The sequence below is a fragment of the Salminus brasiliensis genome, chromosome 5 (genome assembly GCF_030463535.1).
Source record: "Salminus brasiliensis chromosome 5, fSalBra1.hap2, whole genome shotgun sequence".
Taxonomy (NCBI): domain Eukaryota; kingdom Metazoa; phylum Chordata; class Actinopteri; order Characiformes; family Bryconidae; genus Salminus; species Salminus brasiliensis.
Window position 1 is genome coordinate 31,675,424 of NC_132882.1, and position 27,774 is coordinate 31,703,197.

The 27,774-nt window shown below is 40.0% G+C and overlaps 1 protein-coding gene across 1 annotated transcript in view; it reads left to right on the plus strand.

Annotated features, from left to right (window-relative positions):
- Positions 1-27,774, plus strand: part of dnah5 (dynein, axonemal, heavy chain 5) — a 143,052-nt gene that overhangs the window by 30,165 nt on the left and 85,113 nt on the right. Inside the window, exons 7-37 of the mRNA XM_072680201.1 lie at positions 375-551; positions 765-878; positions 1,101-1,208; positions 1,318-1,440; positions 2,851-3,066; positions 4,698-4,805; positions 4,897-4,982; positions 5,795-6,116; positions 7,001-7,207; positions 7,451-7,622; positions 7,929-8,074; positions 9,428-9,599; positions 10,387-10,635; positions 11,502-11,695; positions 12,677-12,770; positions 13,792-13,934; positions 14,867-15,068; positions 16,237-16,472; positions 16,639-16,857; positions 18,447-18,509; positions 18,652-18,890; positions 20,514-20,754; positions 20,959-21,158; positions 22,317-22,470; positions 23,161-23,324; positions 23,488-23,644; positions 23,729-23,941; positions 24,872-25,096; positions 25,833-26,005; positions 26,237-26,415; positions 27,435-27,622. Coding sequence (XP_072536302.1) covers positions 375-551; positions 765-878; positions 1,101-1,208; positions 1,318-1,440; positions 2,851-3,066; positions 4,698-4,805; positions 4,897-4,982; positions 5,795-6,116; positions 7,001-7,207; positions 7,451-7,622; positions 7,929-8,074; positions 9,428-9,599; positions 10,387-10,635; positions 11,502-11,695; positions 12,677-12,770; positions 13,792-13,934; positions 14,867-15,068; positions 16,237-16,472; positions 16,639-16,857; positions 18,447-18,509; positions 18,652-18,890; positions 20,514-20,754; positions 20,959-21,158; positions 22,317-22,470; positions 23,161-23,324; positions 23,488-23,644; positions 23,729-23,941; positions 24,872-25,096; positions 25,833-26,005; positions 26,237-26,415; positions 27,435-27,622 — 5,484 coding nt within the window. The remainder of the gene's footprint in view (positions 1-374; positions 552-764; positions 879-1,100; positions 1,209-1,317; positions 1,441-2,850; positions 3,067-4,697; positions 4,806-4,896; positions 4,983-5,794; positions 6,117-7,000; positions 7,208-7,450; positions 7,623-7,928; positions 8,075-9,427; positions 9,600-10,386; positions 10,636-11,501; positions 11,696-12,676; positions 12,771-13,791; positions 13,935-14,866; positions 15,069-16,236; positions 16,473-16,638; positions 16,858-18,446; positions 18,510-18,651; positions 18,891-20,513; positions 20,755-20,958; positions 21,159-22,316; positions 22,471-23,160; positions 23,325-23,487; positions 23,645-23,728; positions 23,942-24,871; positions 25,097-25,832; positions 26,006-26,236; positions 26,416-27,434; positions 27,623-27,774) is intronic.

Here is a 27,774-nt window from a genome sequence, read left to right on the forward strand (position 1 = left end):
AATGTGTGTATATATATATATATATATATATATATATATATATAGAGAGAGAGAGAGAGAGAAATATATAAAAGATGGCCAAAGGAATTATCATTCAACAATTAAAAATGTTCGAACAGTTATGTAACACTTTTTACTGAAATGTTATTTATTTATTTATTTATTTATTTATTTGAACCTTCAAAACATTTAAATGAGTATTTCAAATGTTTGAGCAGCGATTGCATATATTTTTGACCAGTTATTCTGAGAGCTTCTGAATGCTTAAAACCGTTTTAGCGATAAACAAACAAAAAAAAAGTTTTCATTTCAATCGAAACTTTTGAATAACTATTCCAAAACAAACTGGAACGGTATCTGTTGCGTCCTCGAAGGTCCTGGCAGAGAGTGACCTGCTGAGGAAGGAGGCTGATGACCTAGGTCCCCGAGCAGAGCTGGATCACTGGAAGAAGCGCATGTCTTGCTTCAGCTACCTGCTGGATCAGCTTAAGAGGCCAGATGTTAAAACTGCATTGGGGATCCTGCTGTTAGCCAAGTCTAAACTCATGAAGGTGACTTTTCCGAATTCTTCAGACTGCTGAAAAGCATGACACTACCTCTGTTTACAACACCCCTGATCCTGCATATCTGTTTGTTTAGTTCCCACCCTGAGTTAACACATGATGATATTCAGATGTTCCTGACCTGACCTCCAGCATCTAACCTTTACAGATTTTACTTAACTTACCTGTCTCTCATGTCCTTTTATTTGTTTGTCCTTTCAGACCTGGAAAGAACTGGACATCAGGATTACAGACTCTGCAAATGAGGCAAAGGACAATGTGAAGTACCTCTACGCACTCGAGAGGTTCTGCGACCCCCTCTACAACAGTGACCCTGTAAGACGCACAGTGCTGGTTTTCCACTTTAACCATACAGTTAGTTTTGCTAAACAACAGACTCTGCTTTAAAGTAGTATAACTTGTAATGAGATGTTATGGTAGAGCCTGCGAGCATTGTAGAGCATTGAAACTACTCATCTCCTCAATCATATTCATTATTCAATCAGAATTGATCCTGAACCTCAACACTATGTATGTTTGTTGCGTGACTGTATGCAGGTGTCAATGGTGAAGGCCATTCCCGGACTCATTAACGCCATACGCATGATCCACAGCTTCTCCCGTTATTATAACACCTCTGAGAAGATCACCTCCCTGTTTGTGAAAGTATGAGTGATTTGCATACAGTGTACTAAATTTGAATTTATAGAATGTCTCTATGAAAGGAACTCTTGGTTCCCTGTTTTAATAATGACTAATGTCTTTTCTCCCTCAGGTCACTAATCAAATGATAACAGCCTGCAAGGCCTACATCACCAACAGTGGCTCAGCATCAATATGGGACCAGCCTCAGGATGTGGTGGCAGAGAAACTCAGAGCTGCAATTCGTTTAAATGAGGTAACAAGAGCTTGACATTGTGGGTTCTTTTTTTTTAAAGCTGGCTCAGGATCATGTTTGCTTACCCCCCAAAAATTAATTGGTGTAGATGTGACATATTTTATTCCACGAGTGAAGTTCCCTGGGGTCTTAAAGTGTGTGAGACATTCTTAGGTCAAAATACCTCAGGGATCCAGCAACACCCTGTCTAAACAGCCCTGTTCAGAGTGGCTGGTTTTTGAATGCCTGTTCCTTTAAATGATAATGCGCTTCTGCTTACCCCACCCCTGCCATGTCCAACCATTTCATTACTGCTCTTGGCAACACCAGTTCTTAGACTTTACTTGTTCGTTTACTCTCATTTATCCATTTGTAACTCTGTCTTTGAGAAGATAGTGGGTGGAGCTACTCATATCAGGGTTGGTAAATTCTAATGAGGCAGCTTACGATTTAGGAAGCCATGCCAAATCTAAATAAAACCCACAAGCTGGCCGGGTCAGGATGCCACAGTAAAAAGCAGTGTATAATTGATGCACAGCAACATATGTGTTTTGGGGTTTATAAACTATTTGAACATTAGGATATAATATGTCTAAAATCCTATTTCATTACTGTGTGAACCCTTGTGTGTTAGTCCCTTAGTGTCATTATACAACTGACATTTATGACATGAGAGGTCTGAGGAGAGCCCCCAGCATCACCACGGTCCCGACGCACGCCACCCTAATAATCACAGCTTTGCTTATTAAATAGGAGCTAATGAAGATAAACATCCAATGTAATGTAATGTAAAATATAAAATAGTTTTTCTTGTCTTTTATCCAGGGCTTTTCTTTTATCTTTGCAATTAGAAGAATTTATTTAAAACCCAGCCAGAGAACCACATATACATTAAAAAATTGCCTTTATTAAAAAAAAATAAAAGAACCCATTTATTTATGAGGGTCAGGTAAGCGGGACAGAAGGAAGTTGAATTGGGAGGGTAGTGGTGACCAAATTGACACCTTTTAAATCTTAACAGGAACAATAAGACAATATAGTAACATATTGTAAGAGCGTACGTACAGTAAGTGCATATAGTAATGCAAGACCTGTATTAGACCAAATCAGTGCATCATGTAATTCATGGTTGCATAAAACGTTGGTATTAAAAATGCTATATAAAATAGTCATGTGTACTGTCATTATAATGCATGGACTATTATGCTATACTATCTTCATATAACACAGTGTAGACACTACTTATAATTACTGTCCTTATAATAACACCTAGCACCTTAACATGTCTTCCTAGTGTCTGTCTATGTGTTACAGTGCGTGAAAAAGCTTTTTGAATTGCATTAATTGCAATTAGTGGCTTCTAGCTTTTGATTTTTATTCTTGCTTTTCTTGGCTCGTTCTTTGGACGTGTTGCCACTTTCTGTTTTACAGGAATATCAGAAATATTTCCACAAAACCAAGCAGAAGTTAGAGCAGTCTCCATCAGAGCGACAGTTTGACTTCAGCGAGATGTACATATTCGGCAAGTTCGACACATTCCAGAGGCGCCTCAACAAGATCCTTGCTATGTTCAGCACCATCAGCACCTACTCTGCCCTGCAGGACTCCAGCATAGAGGGCCTAGAAACCATGGGAACCAGGTTTCAGGTACTTCCCCTTTGGCCTTTGTAAAGCCCCCTCACCTGCTTTCAGATTTGCACTGTTGAGGTGGCTTTGGTTGTGGCCCGCTGAGGTTGGCTTCTGGATGTCCTTTTAGTAGGCGTGTGTCATCTTCAAGACTTTGAAATACCCTGAAATAAATGAGAATTGTTTTCTAGCATTAGCAGCTTTAGTAATTTTATTGCCATCAGTCACTCATCAAAGTTTGGGTGTTCTGTCTCAGACCTTCATTTAAATTGACTGGCTGTGGGACTGTAATATAGCCATCATGTCGAGTGTTCCCACTGATATTGTCTTTCCTACACCTTTGTTATGGGTGCTTTGAAAAAAGTCCAGCAGAATAAGCCTATGACCAGAGGACCGCTATCCACCTTGTCATCCGGGCCCCCAAAAGAGCACAATTTGCCTTGCTCTCTCCAGGGTGGATAGATTGCACTCTCTCCCCACATCACTCCAGTGCAATGCTGGCCGGCACTGGCTTCTGCTGGCCGATGCATCAGAGCCGGGTACACTTCTCAGAGCACGTTGGTTGCCTGGTGCCGTTGTATTGGCGGCAGCTAGGCAAAACAGAGGTGCTGGCTGGCTGCACACGTGTCGGAGAAGGCGTGTCAGTCTTCACCCCGCCAGTGTCAGGAGCATTGCATGTGATGGGGAGAGAATCTGTATGGGTTGGGTAATTGGCCTGGAAAACAAAAAAAATTGACAACCATGTTTTAACATTTGTGTCCTTTGAGCATCGCAACTGACCTTAACATCTCTGCTCTCTCCTGCCCCCTGTGGCCAGACTGCAGACATGCAAGGGAAATGGGAGGTAACCAGAGTGTCTTTCTAATGATCATTAAACATAGTGCATGCCCCATCCTTTTTCTGAATAATGTCTCTCTGCATGATGTCGCTACAGTCTAACACTGTTGTCCAGAGTTTATGCTGCACAATACAATGGTAAAGAACTGCATGTGTGCATGAGGATCTGTGCCAGGGCCCATATTGATGGACAAACCCCACCCCACAACCTACTTCTAACATTACATGTCCTTCAGACCATTAACATTCATCTGACCTGCCATCACAGTGTAGAGTTTATTCACTCTCCAGGCCTTATTTTCGCAGTGGCCATGGAAACAAATGTGCAGAAGTGTCTGGAAAGGCGCCGGACTCTTTGCTTCAGGAGTGCTGAATAATTGAACAAACACAGATAAAGATCTATTACGAAGTCTCATCCCTTGTGAAAGTTGACAGTCTGTAGCAGACTATGAATATTTTATCCTAGTTTTCTCATTGAGTCAATTACTGTTCAGCTTTGTTGAGGTAAATGCCTGAATATACAGCTCTTTCAAACGGGACTGACTCTTGTTTGACCCCTAAAGTAGACTGAATGCCGTCCTTTTATCAAAAAGAGCCAAGAATTTGGTCAAGCTGATTTTAGGTAACGTCATTTCTATGCTTCATTCGCCGTAGCTGTCAGACTGCATCATGAATAATAAAACATAAGATAACCATTTAGAGCCATGAAAGGAGTTATATCTCTGGCACAGCTGGTTCTTGCATGGAGATCAGTTTATGAGTTTTGAGGGAATGGGTGTGTGGAGTGAACATATTTGGGGTCTTTTTTTTCGTAGGCCATTGTTTTAACTATGAAAAAGAAGCCGTACAGTTTCCTGGACCAGAGAAGGACAGATTTTGATCAGGATTTTGAGGAGTTCTGTAAACAGACGTCTGAACTGCATGTAAGTATCTAAAAGAAGACGACTTGCAGAATCATTTCAGTGCAGTCATTTGTGAATGGATCATGTCCAACCTTCAGCCGTTTGGTCCTAGAATCAACTCAAGAGCTTCATGGCCAACACGATTGACAAAATTCAAAGCACACAGAGAGCCCTGGATGTTCTGAGGAAATTTGAGAGGTATGGTGTAGCCTGCATTTGTGAAGTAAATAAGTTTCATGAGTTATTACTGTCATTTATCTATACATTCAGTTTACGTTCAATAATTACATAACCACATACAGGCACCGGTACAATTATTTGTACTGCTAGTAAATGAGTAAATTCCTTCGGAGATAAAAATCCCTCATTTAGAAAGTATTTTAACAACCACAAATATTTGCACCCCCACATTTAAACACTTTACAACCTCCCTTGTCCAACATACTAGCACTTGGTCTTCTTCTATTACATCTTTTAATGTAGGAGAATAAGAATAGGGGATTTCAGACCATTTTTTGAGACCACCAGGCAGGTATTATATATTCAGTCTTATAGATATTTACTGACCTTTTCTCCTTATTAGAATTGTGTTCTTTTGTCTTTCACATGTTAAAAATTGGGGGATTTTGTCACTTAAATATAAATGGAACAAATCCTTGCTTCCGTTTGTGTCTAAAGATTTCTAGACTGGCATTAGTTTAGGGTTTCGTTGTGGGTTTCGTTAAAATAATTATTAATGTATATAGATTGTGTTTTGTGTTATTAAAGCTTGGACTTTTTCATTTTTCTGTGTCCAATTAGGCTAATTCCTTTTACACTTACCTTTATCAGAGGTTATCGTAATCATAAGGGGGGATATAAATTCAATAAGCCAATTCATATAAAATCACAGCATGCTTTTGTAATGTTTCCAATAGCTGCGACATCTAAGGATTAACCAAGAATAACCGCATGACCAGGTGGTGTGAAACAAACTCAAAATTGCATGTCAATACTGTTACCCTGTTCAGGCTTTCCATCCCAGATCTGGGCATCGAAGAGAAATACCAGAAGGTCTTACAGAACTACAGCCATGACATCGAACTGATCTCCAGCGTCTTCAATGAGCAGAAGATGAAGCCGCCCATTGGCCGTAACTTCCCTCCTGTGGCGGGAAGGATCTTGTGGTCCCGGCATCTCTACCTGCGAATCGAGGAGCCCATGAAGCTTTTTCAGCAGCATCCTGCCGTCCTGACCACCCCTGAAGCCAAATGCATTATACGCAAGTATAACCGAGTGGCCAAGGTGTTGGTGGAGTATGAGATGCTGTTACACCAGGGCTGGATGTCACAGGTTAGCTTTTTCTCCTGTAAAGGTGCTCATAAACATATTATATTATATTTATCACAGCAGAGTTTGGCTTGCTAAACCTGTGTTATGCTTTTGAAATATAAGAAAAGAATCTTAGTCTCAAATCTCAAGTCTCAAAGGTCTTTTAGTTTGGAGTCAGCGTTCATTCATGAGTTTATGTTTTCCTTTATTTCTTTTATATTTGACATTTTTGACAATTTGTATTGTTTGTTTTTTAATGTTTATTGTTTGTGAACACCCCTTACAGCGATGTTTTGTTATGTAGTAGTACTGTAGTAGCCTCCTAGCAACACCCTAAAAATCTGAGACACCACACTGACCATCTAGCAACACCCTTCATAGCAGCAAACCCAACAACACTCTAGCAATCACCTGGGTAACACTTTAGGTAACACTTGGATGGTCCTTTGTGGATGCATCCACAGCAGCCCTAGCAGCTACTGGAGATACCTATAGCAGACATCAAACATCCTAACCAGTGCTTACAATACCACATCAACCATGCAGTAACACTCTAACATCCAGCTAGGATAACATATTAACTGCATAGCCATGCCCTTGCAACCACACTATAGCAGACACCTAAAATACTTTAGCAACTGTCTAGCAACAATGTTGCAACCACTTAATTAACTGCCTAAAATACCACAACCATCTAGCAACCATTTATCAATTCTCAAAGTTTATTAGTTAATAATAATAATAATAGACGTAATTCCTTGGTGCATATGTTATCGTGTTGTCCTCTTTTTTTGTTGCTGCCTCTTGAACATACTGTCTTTAACGGCTACTAGTGTGCAAACACAGCTTCTGATTTGTCATTGATGTGGAGTATAAAAAAAAAGTTGTCATCCCCTTGTTTCCAGGTTGGCGAGGCTAAAATTGGCCTACAGGCTTCCCTCCTGGTCAGAAGCCGGGAGACCAAGGAGTTGTACGTCAACTTTGACCCCGAGATCCGGACTCAGATGAGGGAGACGCATTGCATAAGCCAGATGGGTTTGGAGATTCCACCCTTTGCTGCTGTGTTGCTGCAGAAGCAGAACGCTCTCAAAAATAATTACGACCAACTCGAGGTGACTTTGTGTAGTGTGGTGTTTCCTTTCTTCATGATAGATGTCAGATAGAAACAGTCAATGCAGTGTGTTAACGTAACATCAACAGAGATACTACACTTGATATCGGCCCTAAAACCAAAACCTGGTATCAGTCCAACACCAGTAGAGTCTAAGAATGCTGATGAATGAATCTGAAATAGATACAGAACACGTCCATCCTGATGCCTCTGTCTGTGATCCCTGTGCTGGTTCTTCTCTTAGATGATGCTGATGGAGAACTCCAGAGTGAGGGCAAAGATTCAGCCTGCCTTTGAGCAGATGCTCACCCCACATGTGGCCAAAGTGGACGAGGCCATTCGACCGGGCCTGACCTCCCTCAACTGGGTTTCCCTGAACGTGGATAAATATCTCAGCCGTGTCACTGCTGCACTCGGTAATGGAATAAATCACAGCTGAACACTGTGGGCCATTTTTGGCTTATCTGACAGACCCTTTTTTTATTTGTATTGTTTTTAATATACAATTGTAGGCTAAAACATAGTTCTGCAACAAAATCCAAATATTATTTTGTCTTTTATCCTATGCCCTATGCATTTCTATTGGACACAAATTTAATTCAAATGAATACATTCATTTGGTGCTGCTGGCCACAGCATATAGGCAAACCATAATGCAATGTGGTGTTCACCAGTATAAGTATATAATACATGTCTTTTCTCTCCCCTTACTGTTTCTACAGAGGACCTGGAGCTGCTTTTGGACCGGGCCAATGACCTGGTGCAATTCAGGATCGACGCTGTTCTGCAGGAGATGAGCGCTGCCACGTTGTGTGCCCTTCCTGAGGACGACCCTGTCACATGTGAAGAGTTTGTGCAGACCACCAAGGTGCGCTTTGAGTCGTTTCCAGACAGTTGCACTTATTTTTTGAACATCTGTGGAAATGCCTGGCTCCAGCGATGGCTCACTGTCATCTGTCAGTGAGTCCCAGCGCTAGTGGCATTGTGTAGTAGGGGGGGGTTCTGGAAATTGGCAGTGATTAAATTGGGGCAAACCACCTTTGAGGCAAAACATTTTCAGGGACTCTTTACTTGAACCCTGCTACATAATATTGACATAAACATATCATAGCAGTTGTCATATGTGTGTTAAACCCACCGGGCCTGCGGTAAAATGTTGCTGTTTCTTACATTGCATCGGCTGCATTCATTGCATTCTATGTAATCTGATATGGAATGAACATGAACATCTTAAATCCAGAAAATTGTCACACACTGCTATAAAAAAAGTATGCTTCACATATCAGTCTCACTGTAAAAGGGACAATAATACACACTTATCAATCCGAATGACGCTTTGAATGCAGTCACACACACTCTGCTCTTTTCTTCTGCTCAACCTGCTCTTGCCCACAATGTGAGTAAACTGTGCTTGGATAGAAAACTGTCTTTTTTAGGAACTGTCTTTTTTCCTATTTTTAGGAAAATGATAATAATTATTATTATAGAATAATTCTCTTAATTGTAAGAAAAACACTTTGAAGCTTAGTGTTGCAGTATAGACAGTGTAGATTATTCATATTTTTCTTTAATTGAAAAGTAACATTGAAATATACAACAGGAATGTAACAGTACAGAGTATTGTATTGTATTTTACTGTATCTTCTTACCTAGCATGTAGTTAGACTACAAAGCATAACTTTTAGTTTAAATATGGTTCATATATAATTTTGTATGCTCTAATAAACATAAAAAGGAAACATTGACACATTAATCTATATCACATATTTGTGTTGTATTGCTGTGTATCGTACTATAAAGTCTTTTTACTGACGCTCTTATCCAGAGCAACTTACTCGTATTATAGAGGCGGGCCAATGTAGTGTTTGGGGTCTTGCCCAAGGACACTTATTAGTGCAGCGCAGTATATTCACCCAGACCAGGAATTGAACCCCAGTCTCCCACACCACATCAACAGTGTCTTTGTGTGTAGCATGTTACCTTGTGGCTAACATTTAAGCTTTTGCCTAGACTATAAATAATAATAGTATAATTTTTTCAAATATTGTACAATTTTCTAATAAACTGAAAATGGATACATTGACACATTAATCTATGGCTCGTCTTATTTTTGCTGTACCGAAAAAAACACAACTGTGTCACTCCAGATCCTGAATTCGGTGAAACATTAGAGGCAGGGAAATGATTATGTGCTAAATATATGTTGTGTGTGTTCACACAGGAGCTCTGCATTAAGGGGGCTCATCTACTGCATATGAAGAGCTCACTGGTAGAGGAGGCGGCCAATGAGCTGATCAACATGCTGCTGGAGTTTGAGCAGAAGCAGGAGGAAGACGAAAAGGCTCCCGATGAGAGCACAACCGAGAGCAAAGTGGAAGCCACGGAAAGTGACGGTGAGGGCCTGAGCGATCAAGCTTCTGCCAGCACCAGTCAGTTTGAACACCTTAGGGCTATAAAATAACATACACTCGTGCTGTTATCTCAAGCTGCTTCATGAGGAGCCAAATGGGATGCTTTTTAGTCTACTAGACTAGAAGATGTTCAGTGTATGCCAAGTGTATTGGATTAACTATTTATGTTTGTCTCAAGCGTGTAAGCAGAAGACCTTAGGTCTAAAAGTCTTTAAGAGGCCAAAAAATCCACAAATTCAAGCAGATGTGTCCAAACATTTGACTATATGAGTGCGACCCGTATATCCGTATTTCAAGTTAAAAAGTGTACAGGAAAAAAAGAATGCAGTAAAATGTTTTACAGAAACTACAAAGAAATAATATCCTTAAAGAAATGATCATGCTAAATAAAATTATAATGTTAAAGAAATGATCATGTTAAAATTATCCTGCTAAATGAAATAATGTAAAAAAATATGTAAATATAAATAATGTAAAGAATTGATCAAGTTAAATGACAATTCAAAGAAATGTTCAAAAATGTTTAGAAATTATAATGTAAAGAAATGCAATTGTAAAGAACTGAAAATGTTGAAGAAATAATAAGACTAACGTTACAAATGACAACGATAATGGTCTTCGGGAAAAACAACAGTACCTGGTTCTAGTCTGTAGTGTTATATATATATATATATATATATATATATATATATATATATATATATATATATATGTATATATATATATATATATATACACAATTTCTCTTCTATATTTCTACTCTGTCTAGGAGAGGAGGACAGCAAGTCAGAGGCCCGAGTGTTTTCGCGTAACACCACTCTGACCAGCATGGGGCCTTCTTCTCCAATGGTAAGGAAGAAGAAGAAGAGAGACATGATGGAGGTAATGGAACAAGAGGCCCAGGAGCTGCTGTCGCATTTCAACCACCGCAATGTGGACGCTCTGCTGCGCCTGACCCGTAACACTCTGGAGACGCTCCGCAAGCGCATCCACACCTCCTCGCTCGTGCACTTCCAGGGTAATCCAGATCACTCTCTCCGAAGCTGATTTCTCTCTTTTCTTTTTTTTTGCAGAGTAACAAGACTAATATAGCCAGCTTGTAATGGAAGCTGAAGCCCTACTGATTAGCGTCAAGCTAATTGCATGCCTAAATCCTTACACACTTTCCAGGAAGTTCTGTCAGTTTAATGTTTTGGAAAGCTTCAACTTCAGCAGTGGGTTATGGGGTAGAAAATAGTCAGTGGGGAAGTGACATGATTGATTATTGATTGGTGTATAGACAACAACTGGTTTATGGATAAAATAAAATCACATATAGGGTTAAGCAACAACACATAAGCCTTTAAAATTACCTAATTACCTAAAGACCTAATCCCTTATTTGTTATTATTCATTCTCTTACATTGTACCAGTATTGACCACAGTCATTAGACACAAAACTAAGCACTTAGGAATATTGATTTCTCAGTAATTAAATAAACCTGTGTTATAGTTACGATATTATTACAATGTTGTACAGAACATACTAACACGCTAAACCAGCTGTACAAATATTAAAGTAAGCAGTGAATCAAAATCTGCGAGAGTACTATAAGCTTGTAAAACCAGACCTAAACACTAACTTCTTTAACGAAAATGCTGTAAAAGTGTCCATGATAATGATATTGCTGTGTTAAATATTGTTTAATTCCGTTTTATTGAATATGTGTTGACTCAGTAGATTTGCCTGATGGATGTGGTAAAAAATGCTGTAGCATTTCTTTAAAGAGGTATATTAGATTAGTATTAGGCCTGGATGAAAACTCCATAGGTGGAAGAGTCAGGATTGGAGAATCTCATTACTTCCATGTCATGGACCTCTGTTTCCATATGGCTTTGCGACAGAAGCCGATTCTCCCAGCTGGCAGAAGAGCAACAGCCAGCAGCCCATCTTCAGAGCCGGAGTGTGCCTGGCCATCCCCAACGTCGTCATGGTGCCGAAACTGGACAGAATCCAGCAGGCTTTGAATAAAGCTGTAGAGTATGTGGTCAGCGTCAGCAAGGGAGTTGGCCAGTGGAGCAAGGAGAGGACATCTAAGGTAGCATCATTGCCTTTTACTGTCTTTTAAACTGGGTTCTGACAGACAGTTTGGTCAAGGTGGGATCACTGGCACCAACTGTACTGTATGTGTTCTTCAAGACTCTAGACCAGTGGTTTTTAAGTTCAGTACTTTACAGGACCCACACCTGAATCAGCTTATGAAGGCATGCTGGGATATGCTGGGATGCATAAGAATGGTAGCAAGTATAGGAAGGCAGTGGGTCTGCAGGACTAGAATTGGAAACCAGTAAAAAGCCTTGTCCAGAAATGTCATCCATTTAGCCATTTAATTGATTTCTTAATGCTGCTTGCTAATGTTTCCTTGAAAACTTTCAGCACATTTCTGCCAACACAGGTAGATGTGATCATTACTCTGATTAAATAAATCAATCCTAAACCCTCACCAATCCAAACTATGCTCCAAATAAAGTCAGAGATTATCACAGTGCATCCAACAATAAAGACAGCCTTGTGCATGTTTTACATACTGATAGAAAAACAGGGTAGCACACTGGAATATATCACATGCTGATATATTCACTATACCCAGTGTAGATGTGTCTTCTAGTGTCAGATATATAAATTAAAGGAGTCATCACAGAAGTCTCTGGATCTACAACGAGATGCTGTGATGGAGATAAAAGACAGAGTATAATGCAGAGAAGGCTGACAATGATCCTCATTTAACTCTTAGACCTCTTATGGACCAATAATTTGAAAATTCAATGTTCAATTCAATGAATTGCTTGAATTTTTACAGTGCGAACACTTGTTTCTGTGAGCTACAAGTCATTGCAGCATGCTACATTTCAGCTGTATGTGCCGGTTCCTGGATTATTTTTCTAAGATACTATATTTGCTGAAAGGCTGGAACACATCTTCCTTAACCTAAGAAGCATGAAATTGGTCCCATAGCAGCCATGGCTGGAATGAGTGTTATATTCTAAAGGCCAAATCTGTGTTGACTGCATTATCACAGAGGAAGATGAGCGAGAGGCGCATGGCGGCACTGAAGCAGGACAGCCGAGACAGTGACTCCGAGGACGGTGATACGACGCACCGCAGCCTTGCCGGTAATGCCACTCATTACACGCATCAGCTGAGTACCAGCCATAGCAGCTTCACTCAGATGAACTCAAAACTGATGATATCAGCCTTAGAATAGGAAAATATCCACAGGAATAATGGTAGAAATACTGTAATACTGGAAAAAGTGGACTCTTTACACATGCTTATGGATGTACTTACCTTACCACATTTAGATTGATGCTGCTGGTCAGACGTTTGGGACGCTTAGCCTTTAAAAATGTTTTTATATTTCCAACATATTAAATAGAATTAAATAAAAAAACATCTAGCCGCCTAAGAAGAGGTCGTAAATTCAATCCCCAGTGATGCCACAGAGCATAGTTAACCTGTTACCCCCAACGCACAGTGCGATGCCAGTCAGCGTGAGCGTATGTCAGCTGATATTAAAGAAATGTGGCCGTGCTCTATATGCCGCAGTGTTATCTGTCCGGAGATGCCACATGTTAATACGTGTTGAGTTCTTAAGTACCTTCACAGCATCTGGAGCATTGCTAGTGATTGCTAGGCATTGCTACGCAGTACCAAAGGGCGGAAATTGGACAAATAAAATCATTAAAAACTTTACTAACTAACACATACACTTGACCATAAATAGGAGTGTTGCAGAATATCCCCAGAATATACCTACATAGTTTTATAATAATAAAATCTTTGCAGTTTTTCTTCTTATTTAATTAAAAAGTGAAAAAAGGAGAAATAGATAGAAACAGATATTACAGATGTTTCACAGGCACTGAATACATTTATCTACAGTATATCTACAAATGTTTTCTACAGAATGTGTCTCGTGTGAAATAAAATTGAGAACATGGCCGAGAAACTCCCGGCTCTAGCTTAATTTCTTCTCAAATACTTGGTGACACAACCCTATGTCCTAATAACAATTTTCTTTCCAAACTTTACACTCCCCAAAGTAACACACGCTGTATTACAAATACAGGTCCCATTCAAAGGAGGTGGATGTATATATCTCTAAATAGCATGGTGGCTTTGTGTTTTTTTTAGATGGCAGTACTTCCGACATCTCAGTCTACCCCGACCAGACCATTTCTTTCCAGGCTAAGAACTACTACAAAAGCGTCTCTGAGAACAAGGAGATCGTCAAGCTGGTTTCCGTGCTCAGCACTTCCATCAACTCCACCAAAAAGGTAATTTGGCAGTGTTCAAGATATGATCTAATAATCAGATGAAAGTGTTTTTGTTGCTGCTCAAAAAAATAAAGGGAACACTTAAACAACACAATATAAGCATAGGGAGGTCATATAGGCACGTGGAGTCCACACACAATACTGAGCCTCATTTTGACTTGTTTTAAGGACATTACATCAAAGTTGGATCAGCCTGTAGTGTGTTTCCACTTTAATTTTGTGTGTGACTCCAAATCCAGGCCTCCATTGGTTAATAAATTTGATTTGCATTAATGTTTTTTGTGTGATTTTGTTGTCAGCACATTCAACTTTGTACAGAACAAAGTATTCAATGAGAATATTTCATTCATTCAGATCTAGGATGTGTTATTTGAGTGTTCCCTTTATTTTTTTGAGCAGTGTAGTTCACTTTAGATGCTTAGGAGATTCTTACCAAGTCAGCCTTAACCTTTGCCTTAAATCTTGCCTGTTGTCCTAACCCTAAGCCCCTAAGCTTTAGAAGCATTGTGTCATTAGAAGATCAGCTATAGGTCACTGTCCAAATAAAAGGAAAATAAAAATGATGTTGTTTATATCAAAATATAATATAATATATAAATATAATTATATAAATATAATAATTTTTTTACCCAAGGTGTTCAACGAGATGCCTTCTTAGCTCAAGTCAGCGACCTTATTATCATTCTACATAATGTTACAGAAAATAAGTTAGCTCTGCAGCCCCCCATACCAGACACCATAGTCTGATTGGTCATAGACCCACCAGCAACCCCTCTTGTTAGTACGCCCAAGAGTTGTTACCGAGGGAGTCATTTTATAGCCACTGTAGCATTTATTCCTGCATTTCCTCGTTAACCTGGAGTTTCCGTTGGAGTCTGAGATAAGGACCTTGACAGAAGTGGCCCCATACTGATTCTTTTTCTCTGGCGCAGGAGATGATGAATGCCCTGGACTACTTTAGCCGATACCACCACATCTGGAGGGAGGACAGAGAGAGCACCATCCAGAAGTTCAGCCAGGGCAACCCTCTGCTGGCTGAGTTCGAGAATAAGATCTTGTACTACAGGGACCTGGAGCGTGAGATCAATGCTGAACCTGAATTCATCACTGTAGGGGCGCTGGCACTTTACACAGGTAAGCGCTCCAGCTGATCAGCTTTATTCACTGGTAAATCAGTTTCTATTAATGTAGGAAAGAAACAATATGCAGAATTAAAAAAGTAATTGATATGACATGAAAAATAATGGGCATCTTTACTGGTGGTTTGTCCCTCCTTAGCCAGCTAATGGTAGGTACTGACTAGAAAAATACCACAAGCGTTGCTGTTTCGGAGGTGCAAACCTTCAAATACCATCATCAATAATTGACAGAAAATTCTTTTGGAGTGCACAATTATGAACAATTATTATATAATTATATACATTTAAACCCATTAGCTGTAACCAAGAACATTTTAAGTAGCTCAACACAACTAAAATAACGAGTGCTTTCTCCAAATTCAGCACACAGTGCCACTTTTTATGACGACTGCCATCTCAGAATTATTTAACCCCCTGAATACAATCACAGACCTTCACATGCATGCTTCACCTGCATTTTTTAAGAGTGCTGGTAAATGGTGATTGGTTTCAGAATGCATTTAGAGGCAGGTTTAGTCTTGTGACTTTTTCTGCCTCAAAATGTAGTTTTCTTTTTGAAGATATGCAGCAATGGCCAAGTACAACAACTAACACTTGCCTTGGTTGTCTTGTCTTGTCTTTTTCACTCCATTTGGCACATTGCTTGGGTGATTTTTGGTGATTATCCTCATTTCACAGTCAGGTAAACATGAACAAAAAAAGTTTCTGATAAATGCCAATAGAGGCTAGTAGTTAAGGATTGTGTAGTTTTTGGGCTGGGTGTGTGTGTTTGGGATTTGTTATAAATGTTTTATTTGTGTTTAATTTAGCTGTTTAGTTGATCGGTGTAGTTCTTCACTCTCCTAATTTGTACCAATATGTTCTTGTCAAATTCCATTACTCTAGCATTTCATTACAGCTCTTAATAACGTGTTCATCGTGTCAACTTCTACTATGAAAACAATACAAATATAATTATTCATGCAACTCTAGTAACCATGTTGTGTTGATTGTTACCCCGTTGACCTACCCTACTACTGAAATAGTTTGCTGTCAGGTTGAAGGAACCTATAGAAGTCACCCAGCTTTCACCTTTTACATTATTGACCATTTTAACTCGTGAAACACGTAATTAAAAATAGTGTCAGGTTCAATAGTAAGTTAACCTACTTTTTGTTTCTCAGCCGACCTGAAGCTGTCCCTCACCGTTGAGACCAAGGGCTGGATGGTCGACTTCAGCCGCCACTGCAACAAGAAGTACCGCACTGAGATGGAACAGATCTTCACGTTTGTGGACGAAGCAAGCAAGAAGCTCAACCGGCAGATTAAAGACCTGGACGACATTCGCATTGCCATGGCAGCACTCAAAGAGATCAGGGAACATCAGATCACCATAGACTTCCAAGTGGGGCCCATAGAGGTAAACACAAGTGGCGTATTATATGAGGCGAATGATGTTTGGCAAGGTGTCCAAGAGATCGTTCCATAATGCACAATGCCATGAGTCCCCAAGTTTGAACCAGTGTTCATTTTCAGCGTTTACCTTCTGTTAAATAATACATCCTGCTGATTTGGTGTCCCTCCAGGAGTCCTACGCCATGCTGAATAAGTATGAGCTGTCTGTAGTGAAGGAGGAGATGGAGAAAGTGGACACACTGCGCTACACATGGGAGAAGCTGCTAACCCGCAGTGTGGAGGTGCAGAACGAGCTGGTCTCTTTGCAGCCCAACTTCAGGGGAGAGCTCATTAGCAATGTGCAGACGTTTGTGGAGGACTGCGACCACTTTTACCAGGACTACGAGAAGGTCAGTCCTCGATGGAGGTTTCAGATTCTAGAGTGGAGGGTGTTTGACACAACTTCCTATTCTTACATAATTTTTTTTCTAGAATAGATGTGTGAAAGCTTTCCGATGCAAGGGCTGAACAGCAGCGGCACAGCTTCTCTAGCTGCTAGTAGGGATGGACCGGTCTTTATTTTTTCGGCTAAATCAAATTTTTATGCAGCTAAATTGAGTTTTGACTGTTTTTTGCAAGCGACTCTTTGCCTTGAGTTAAACTGTGTAATTGCAGTGTTGATGTTATTGAACAGTATGAGTTCTCGAAGTAGCACAAACCTGCATTTTGCCAGTCTGGTGTAGATGGGAGACCAAATGTAGAGCAAATGCTGTGTTTTTAAGAAGAATATCCAAATGCATGTTGACAGGGCCTTAATAAACCACTGCTTAACCAATTTAGGGACTAGTTAATGACCATTAATACTAAGCATTTAAAGAAAATAATAGTTAAATGAACACAGTGACACACAAAACCATTACTTATGTCTTTAATGTCTCCCATCAGAATTTTTCTGCAAGGTGTGCCCTTAAGACTAAAGATTTATTGTCCAAAGCACATTTTTCCAGAAGTCCTGGTCTTTGTGTAGATACTCTCTGGCAAACTTGAGTCTTGCCCTGATGTTTTTTTGACTGCAGGTTTCCCCAATGATCCCCATCTGATGGTAGATGCTGTACTTTGACTTCATTTGTGGCAAGAGCTACCTGTAGGTCCCGTGAGGACATTTAGGATTGTTGGAGACAATATGCAGGTTATGGTCTGCTTTTGGGTTGGACCTTCTAGGGCACTTGTGAATTATTTTGTGGACTCGGAGAACTCTTGGTGATGATACCAGGTTTAGACAAGATAGGCTTCTGTCCTGTACAAGACAATGTTCTAATCATCTGCAGCTGATGTGCTGCACCTGATTCTAATGTTAATTGCTAACATTAGAATCAGGTGCAGCACATCAGCTGCAGATGCAGATTTAAGTAGCAATAAATGTGTGTGTGGGGGGGTCCAAACATTTTCCTCAATCCTTACAAGACATTTACATTTATGGCATTTAGCAGACGCTCTTATCCAGAGCGACTTACAAGGTTACTCGTACTACAAATGTGGGTCAATGTAGTGTTAGGAATCTTGCCCAAGGACTCTTATTAGTGTAGTGCAGAACAGTCACCCAGACTGGCAATCGAACCCTCCATTTCCCACATGGTGTAATAGCTCACTGGCAGATAATGGTGTTATCTGTTGCGCCACACCAACCAAACAAGACATTTCATCAGTTTATCTGTTTAGTTATATGACCTGCACCTCTCAGTATGGTTAAGAAAATGTATTCATTGGGTGTTCTATTTTTTCACATGACTGTTTATCATATTTGCAGGTGCCCAAAATGTTGCACAGTGTAGCACAGTACTGTATTTCACCATTAAATGAATGGATAATGATAACTTTAGGTTTAACTGACTTACATAAATTGTAAATTCCATTCTAATGAATTGTATCCTAAGCATTATTAATCTTAGTCTTTCTATTGTTATCATAATTCTTCTGAATGTATATGTGCTTTTCTCAGGACGGTCCCATGGCGATTGGCTTGGCTCCTCAGGATGCCAGTGACAGGCTCATTATGTTTCAGGTAGGGTGGTGTAATCCATAACTCATCATGTTTCCAATCATGACAATGACTGGCAATGTTTCATAGCATGGACAGAGGCTATCGTAATACAGATTGCGTCATCAGGGTTATTATCAGTGACATTGATTCATCCTTCCTCCAGAACCGTTTCGATAACCTCTACCGCAAATACATCACTTTCACTGGGGGCGAAGAGCTCTTTGGCCTGCCGGTTACGCAGCATCCGCAGCTGCTGGAGATCAGGAAGCAGCTGACCCTGCTCCAGAAGCTCTACGGCCTCTACAACAACGTTATTGACACAGTCAATGGCTACTACGACGTCCTCTGGGCCGATGTTCACATCGAGAGGATCAACAATGAACTCCTAGACTTCCAGACGAGGTGAGACTCAGGAAAGTACTTATGTGTGGGTTTTTTTTCACCGTATTGTTCTCTCCCTGAAAAGAAAGATCTTCTCCGTAGCAATCATGTGTGTAATACCTTGCACTGAAAGGGATGAATGCACCAAGGGGATTTCAATTTCACTGACCAAGTCGGACAACCTTCCCTCTAGACAGACTCATTCTCTGCACTCGTCAGAAATTGTAAATGCAAGTCAGGTTTAACAACCACGACACAGCAGGAGTCTTTGTATTTCTGTCTGATTTCATTCATAGCATCCTCTTGAGCTTTAGGTAGCTGATATGGACTTTCTCAGTCATCATGTTGTAACAAACAAGGGCACAACTCCCAAAGGCTACAGTAATGTGGTACTGCAAATTATACAACGTTAAAATCATCTCAGTGCAATTTTTTTCAGGAAACTAAACCCAAGTCAGCTCCTTTGTCAGCACAACTTTTCTTATTGGGTTATGTGAAATAATATCTCATCCTTAAATATTGCACTACATATAACTAACTTAAAAAACTTCCAGCATGCCGGAGCTACAGGAGAGGTGAATATATAGAATGATACAGATTGAAAAGTAAGTCTTTTAGCAGAGCTGTGAGTTAGGACTTTCCTGCTTCGAAAGGTATCTTCAGGTTATTGTACGTCATGCTATTTGATTAAATCATACACAGCAAAATCATTTGTGTAGGAACTGCAGCATTAAATGTTCTTAATTATATGTGAAAGAATATGGGACTGGTGACGATTACCAATACTTTTACCAGAGTAAAAGTTACCAAATAAAATTGTTAAAAACTGTGTGTATATATATATATATATATATATATATATATATATATATATACATACAACCCTGGAAAAAATAAGATACCTCCCTACATTTATCAGTTTTTCTGGTTTTACTATATTTCATAAACCATGGACAACATTCCCCCTAAATTCCAAATAAAAATATTGCTATTTAGAGCATTTTTTTCAACACTACTAACACACTACTAATATTTGAAATTTGAGAGCATTAAAAAATCACTATGGTGAAATAACCTTGACTGCTATACACAGCTTTCATGTCTTGACAGGCTCTCCACTAGTTTTTTTACATTGCTGTTGGGTGATTTTATGGCATATGTCTGCCATTTCAGGTTTTTTATGCCTGGAATAAAATAACTGACCATACACGTAGAGATGCAAATTTAAGAAAACAAATGTGGTCTCTTCATTTTCAGAGCTGTATGTATATGCACATATATATATATATATATATATATATATATATATATATATATATATATATATATAATACACACCGATTGAAGCAGACATTATAATTAGGAAGGATACAAATTTCACTGAACCTAGCTTGCTGCCTTTCAGCTGTGTATGTGTATGTAATTGATGTCATTAATATCAATTAATTAAATCAATAAGTTTTGTGGTCAGAGCATTTGATTTATTCACTGCTATTGTAATGTAAAGCATATTTTAAGAAATACTGCAAGTTTTTGTTTTTAATAAATCACCTTTATAGTAAGTATTCAGTTAACTGAGCCTGTAAACAACTGTAAATGTTTAGGGTCACTAAGACAGACTTTTTCTATCTGTCACTTTTGTAGGTGCCGCAAGCTGCCCCGAGCCCTGAAGGAGTGGCAGGCCTTTTTGGACCTGAAGAAAACCATTGATGAGTTTAGTGAGTGCTGCCCCCTGCTGGAGCTCATGGCCAACCGAGCCATGATGACCCGTCACTGGAAAAGGATCACAGAGGTCACGGGACACACCTTCGAAGTGGAGTCGGACACGTTCAAGCTCCGCAACATCATGGAGGCTCCACTCCTCAAGTACAAAGAGGAAATTGAGGTGAGGCTTGGATTCTGTTGCATATGAATGCTGTCACCTGACTTCAAGTGCTGCTCTTAAGCTAAAGCACAGAGGATATGAGGTCAAATCCTTTCCGTCACATTATGATTACACTGTAGTTTAAAATTTGCTCTATACACTTTCCTTCTTGCACGATTTTTGTTATGTACCTTGTGTATGTGTGTGTGTGTGTGTGTACACTAGGACATCTGTATCAGCGCTGTGAAAGAACGAGACATTGAGCAGAAACTAAAGCAGGTGATCGCAGAGTGGGACAATCAGACATTCACCTTCGCCCAGTTCAAAACCCGTGGGGAACTGCTGCTGCGTGGAGACAGCACCTCTGAAATCATCAGCAACATGGAAGACAGCCTCATGGTGCTGGGCTCCCTCATGAGCAACAGGTACTGGAGGAGTTACAGTTGCAAGAAAAAAAATTACTAATTAAAAATGTTGTCTGATCATTGTCTGATCAAGTCACAAATATTGAAAGAACAATTGAACTAAACCAATAACCTGTACATGTATTTTATTGAGCACAATGAGGAAAGTGCAGGCAAGAAAAAGTAAGTGAACATCTGTGTTAATGACTTCTCCAAGAGCTAACTGGCAAAGATGTTTCAGTCAAGGAGATGAGATTGGAACAACAAATACCAAAACCTCTTCCCAACTGTGAAGCATGGTGGAAGGAGGGAGCATCATGGTTTGGACACTTAGCCATCTACTAGTTATTAAATTGATAGGTTCATTTAAGTTTTCTAGTCTGCACTGTGGATGGTTACTCAATGTGCTTAATAGAAGACATGGACAGTACAGCTTTGTGTTATTAGACCTATCAGACCACATGTTTAGTAGTAATCGGTGCAGAAATACATGTTATCACTAAGGGTTTGGTCACTTTTTTGCAGTGAAGTGCAATGGCTTTCAAATACACTGCATAATGCGTAAAGACGTAGTATACAGTAAATGCGGGTATGCCATAAAACCCCTAGTACCATTCAACGCCACTGTAGGACATTTTCCCTACAATGAACAATTTCACACCCAACCATACAAAAACACACACACACAATGGTGGAATTCCCCTTTACCAGCTGAAAATGTCCTGCCTTCTTCTAGATGATTTACAGCACTACTTTAACTCTAATGTTGGTGCATCCGTCCATTAGGGCCTACTCTCCCTATGCTCAAATGTAATGCTCAAATGGCCCTCAAGATGCTTCTTAATGGAATCAGTTAGTGTTATTTTAGCCTGAGTCATTTGCCTATAATTACATTACCTACACTTAATCAGCATTCCAGTACTTATAAAGGCATTGTACTTCCATCAGAAAAATCAAATAAGTGGCGTAAATAAATGCCAGCATGTCCAACAATGTTCTCTCATGATCTGAATGGCTTGTTTTACAGAGATGGTGCACTACGAAAATACTTCATATTCATCACATATTCAAGCCCCCCCATGTTCTGTGAGATAAGGATAAAATGCAGTATCAGTGATGCGATCCAGTCTGATGTTACATGTGTGTCACTTCCTCACACTGTTGTTTTTTCTTTTTTAGATACAACACCCCATTTAAGGCTCAGATCCAGAAGTGGGTCCAGAACCTGTCCAACACCACAGACATAATAGAGAACTGGATGACTGTGCAGAACCTCTGGATCTACCTGGAGGCAGTATTTGTTGGGGGAGATATAGCCAAACAGCTTCCCAAGGTAGTCAAATGTACACAATAATCCCTAAACCTTCACTTCACTTCTTTAGTTCTGAACTGGAGTAATGGAAGCTTATCAGTTAACATCATTGCATAGATTCACCATCTTCAAATATACTTGCTTATGTGGTTTCTGCAGTTTGGGCTCAATGATCATAATGTTATACTGCGTTTAGAAAACAGTTACAGTTCCATATCAGTGCCACTGCAACAGCTCTGCTTTAAATTCTCAGGAATCAGGAACTTGGGATGTTTACAGTCATTTCAAACTTCCAGCTGCCCTTGTTTTTTTATGTGGTATTGTAGCTCTGAGTTGCAGCCAAGCCTAAATACTGTCTATACTTTTACCCATTTGAGCTGCTACAACTGCGGCAGAGTCTTGTCTATGGGTCTGTTGTACTCATGAAATGTCACAGTTCCACCTGCATTCAGCTGGAATGAGCTGTTATACATTATACAGAACAAAGAGAAATATGCATAAATTTGTTGTGGATTGATAGCAACACAAAACTGAAGAAGCTAATTTGTTTATTTTTGATGAATTGTTGCTTTGCGACCATTGTGAACTGTCAGAGAAAATGTTCTAGTGGCACTCCTTTGCCGTCCAATCATTATTCCATTATAATACTTTTGGAAAACAAGATCCTAGACCACATTCCAGCTGGTGACCCCTTTGATTCCTTTGCTACAGGAAGCCAAGCGTTTTTCCAACATCGACAAGTCCTGGGTGAAGATCATGACTCGAGCCCATGAGATGCCTAATGTGGTCCAGTCCTGTGTTGGAGATGAGACTATGGGCCAGCTCCTGCCTCATCTCCTCGACCAACTCGAGATCTGCCAGAAATCCCTCACTGGGTACGCCCCCCCCCCCCAAAAAAAATGCTCATAGTTGCTTTGTTTCTTAATAAATTAGTGGTGTATTCCCACCATTTAGAAATTACACATACATCTATTTCCCACTTCACATTGAGAGACAAGCTGAAGAGCTTGCTCTAACCATTTGTGTCCTCTTTTAAAGGTACCTGGAGAAGAAGCGCCTGCTGTTCCCACGTTTTTTCTTTGTGTCAGACCCAGCTCTACTGGAGATCTTGGGCCAGGCGTCTGATTCTCACACCATACAGGCTCACCTGCTCAACGTCTTTGACAATATAAAATCCGTCCACTTTCACGACAAGGTAACACCTCATTGAGCTTCTTTGGACTGCTCATCAGTTGTCATGAGTTTTGACACCTCCTAAATTTCCTTGTCTCAATTTCAGATATATGACCGGATTCTGGCCATCTCGTCGCGAGAGGGGGAAACCATGGAGCTGGACCGGCCAGTCACAGCCGAGGGCAACGTGGAGGTGTGGCTCAATGCCCTCCTGAAGGAATCTCAGACGTCTTTGCACTGCATCATTCGTCAGGCGGCCCTGAATATTCAAGATTCCAGCTTCCAGCTCATTGACTTCCTGGACTCCTTCCCTGCCCAGGTTCTCAGAGACAATTCCATAACACAGTTACTGTATATCATTGTAGTGTGATAGAAACGCTTCTATTTCTCTTTCTAATGGGCACGCTTAACTATTGCTACCACTCCAACAAAAAGGGCACGGTGAATATACGCAGTGTATTTTCAACATGGTTAGCATTGTTGTGGTAACAAATCAGGCCTGTCAGTCGCAGTGATTTCTAATTAGGACTTCTAATGGGATCATTTGTCTGTAATAGATTACTTGCTCGCACTGCTAACCTTCATTCATTAGAAGCCACTTTTTTGGTCAAGCTATCTTTCTAAATATCTGACTTAAGATCATTATCCTCAGTGGCACATACCCTAAACAAGCAAGGAATGTGGAAAAACTGATCAATTAACAAAATGAGAGCCAGTAACAATTTCGGTACGTAGTGAAAGTACGAAAAAAGAAATAGCTGTAGCTGTTAACCCCTCACACTTTTCAGATCGTTTCTCATTTGCCATCTTTTGTGGAAACACATAGCTGTGTATCTAGGTGGAGGTGGAGTTAACAGCGAGAGTGACGGGGAGGGGCGTATGTTCTACTTATGTTGTACATATTTTTATATTATTATTTATTTTATTTTATTTTATTTATTTTTTGATAAATAGGAATTTGCCAGACATAGAATTGGCTCTGCTCGGACACATCTATTTATCTGAGCCAAACCAGTCTGTGTGGTGTATTATTAAAGCTCTAACATTATTAGCATACAAAATATCCAAAGTAACAAATGGGTTTTGACCTCAGAATTTTTTTTTAGTAGAATTACTTTATTGAACCTGTATTGCTAAGCCCCTTACATGCATGCTGCATATTAACATATTAGCATTAACATTTGTTCACAAGGAACATCAGACACTGCCTTATTTTTGCGTATCTTATTCAAATGTGCCTGTGGTGTAGGTGGGTTTGCTGAGTATCCAGATGATCTGGACCAGAGATTCTGAAGAGGCCTTGAATAACGCCCGATACGATCGCAAGATCATGGCCAAGACCAACCAGTCTTTCCTGGAGCTCCTCAACACTCTCATTGACATGACCACGAAGGACTTGGGGACAGTGGAACGGACCAAATATGAAACCTTAATTACTATCCATGTGCATCAGAGGGACATATTTGATGATCTGGTGAGTCAATAAGACATTTTTATGAATTTGATAAAATGAATTATTGTTTTTGTCTTGGCATTATTTATATATTTTTTAAATCTGGTTAGAGATTAATGAGAAGGATCCAAAGTTTGTTTCTTTTTTAAACAACTTAATTGGAAACAGTAACATCACTGTTGGAGATTTTGTGTGAACGAGATGTTGCTTGAACTTTGAAATCCTTAACCTTCAGAACATTTGGCAATTTTGTTTACATAGTTCTGTAATAGTTAGCAGGCAATCTAGCTAATGAGTGCATATCACATTAACCCCATGTCCTATTCCTGATTTAAATCAGCATTATTTCTCTAAACTGAACCATGTTCTCTCTGTTATGCAAGTTCCTTATGCCGAATTCTCTGTAAGGGGCAATCTCAGAGTTCTGTCTCCCACATTTATAACTTTCAGCTTTTTCAGAGTTTCAGCTTTTTCAAGGGGAATGAGTGTGTCGCCCTGGCATTTTTACATCCTGAGGTGTAATGTGAGGCAAGCTTGAAATATGCCTGGAAAATGAAAGGAACACTTTGCCTAAAGGTGTTACATTGGTCTACCTAGTGAAACCAAGTAGAGCCCATTATATCTGATCACAGACAAAAGAAGCGAGAGTCTCAGATAGGGATGACTATCAGTTATTTCCTGCTAGCTTTCCTTTATTAGTAGTAATTCTAGCCCCTTTGCCACCCCTCTCCTCTCACATGTTCCTGTTTGCCTCTAGTGTCGTTTGCACATCAAAACCCCCAGCGATTTTGAATGGCTGAAGCAGTGTCGCTTCTACTTCGTTGAGGACTTGGACAGGATGATGATCAACATCACGGATGTCGGCTTCATATATCAGAACGAGTTTCTGGGCTGCACTGACAGACTGGTCATAACTCCACTCACAGACAGGTGATGCTTGGACTTGCAGACTCCGTTTTAAATGACACCATACTGGAATGACCTCACAGATCATTGCTATGAACCTCATGAGTGACCGTTTTCTGCCCATGTAGATGTTAGCATGTCTGCACCTAAGTAAATAAAGTACAGTTTATGTTGCCCTTAAGATGGATCAGGGTATAACGTTTGATGTCTTTGTCATAAATCTGTTACTGCTGTTGTTACTGCTTTTTGTCTCAGGTGCTACATTACTTTGGCCCAGGCATTAGGGATGAGCATGGGAGGAGCCCCGGCTGGACCAGCTGGAACAGGAAAGACGGAGACCACAAAAGACATGGGCCGCTGTCTGGGAAAGTATGTGGTGGTCTTCAACTGTTCTGACCAGATGGATTTCAGAGGCCTGGGGAGAATATTTAAAGGCAAGAATCTATGATTTTTATATGTTGGTTGAGTGACATATACATATTATGGAAAAATTCCTACAAAGTGTTTGTCCAGTAATTTCTTAACTCTGACTGGACAAATGCAAGGATAGCTTAATAATCATACATAACTAATAACATTTCTTAGCGCCCTCCACACAGCCTTAACATAAGTAATAATTTTTTTTTTAACTTTTGCAAGGGGATGCAAAAGTGTCTGCACCATAATCCAGATGCATAGGAAAACCTGAACAGTCACCACAATATAATAGCAGCCATGTAACATCACAATTAGGGTCAGCCATTCTCTAGCCCACCATCAATTGTCAGTTTCTGACCACAGAGCTGCTCTTGGCTGTATTTCTTTTTTTGGGTGGGGGACTGTATAGCAGCAGCCATCCAGCAGCCACAGTAGTCTGACAACCATCTGCTATCTATTAATCATGATAAATGCCATAATAACCACCTAGCAATACCCTGGCGCTACATAGCAACACCATAGCAACCACCTAAGATGCCATAACAATCACCTAGCAATACCCTGGCGCTACATAGCAACACCATAGCAACCACCTAAGATGCCATAACAATCACCAAGCAACACCTTAGTACATTAAATAACATGGTAATAACTGCTTAATAACACCACAACAGTCAACAAGTAACATTCCTGCACTCACCTTGGATGTCTTAGTTATCCATAATTGCTTAGCAACACCCTAGCAACCATTAGAAATACCATCATAACCACATTTCAATATTGCAAGTGGTTTAAGGTGTATTTCCTTCAGTTAATTTTAATCTTAATCATATTTTCTATTAATGATCTACTATGAATTGGTTAGTAACTACTATGGATTACTTGGTAATTGTATAGGGCAACTTTATTAAGGCTATGAAGTTACAATGATCCTGTAACTGCTATATAACTAATATGTATGTCATATAGTTATGAGACTGAGGAACCAAAAGTGTGAACCCCTGTGAATCCATGTCGTATGTGTTTGGTTCCACAGGCCTCGCTCAGTCTGGCTCCTGGGGTTGCTTCGACGAGTTCAACCGCATCAATCTGCCCGTGCTGTCCGTGGCCGCCCAGCAGATCGCCATAGTCCTCACCTGCAAGAAGGAGCGCAGGAAAACTTTTATCTTCACGGACGGAGACTCAGTGGAGATGAACCCTGAGTTTGGCATCTTCCTTACCATGGTCAGCTCCTCCTTTACATCTCTTTAGAACCAACCTCTACTCTTCCATCCACCTGCAAACAACGTTGTGTTTTCGAACGCTGCCATGTGAAAGATCCGTTTCACGTAATAGCCATATATCTGTGTGCCACCACTGCTTCTGCTTTCCATCTT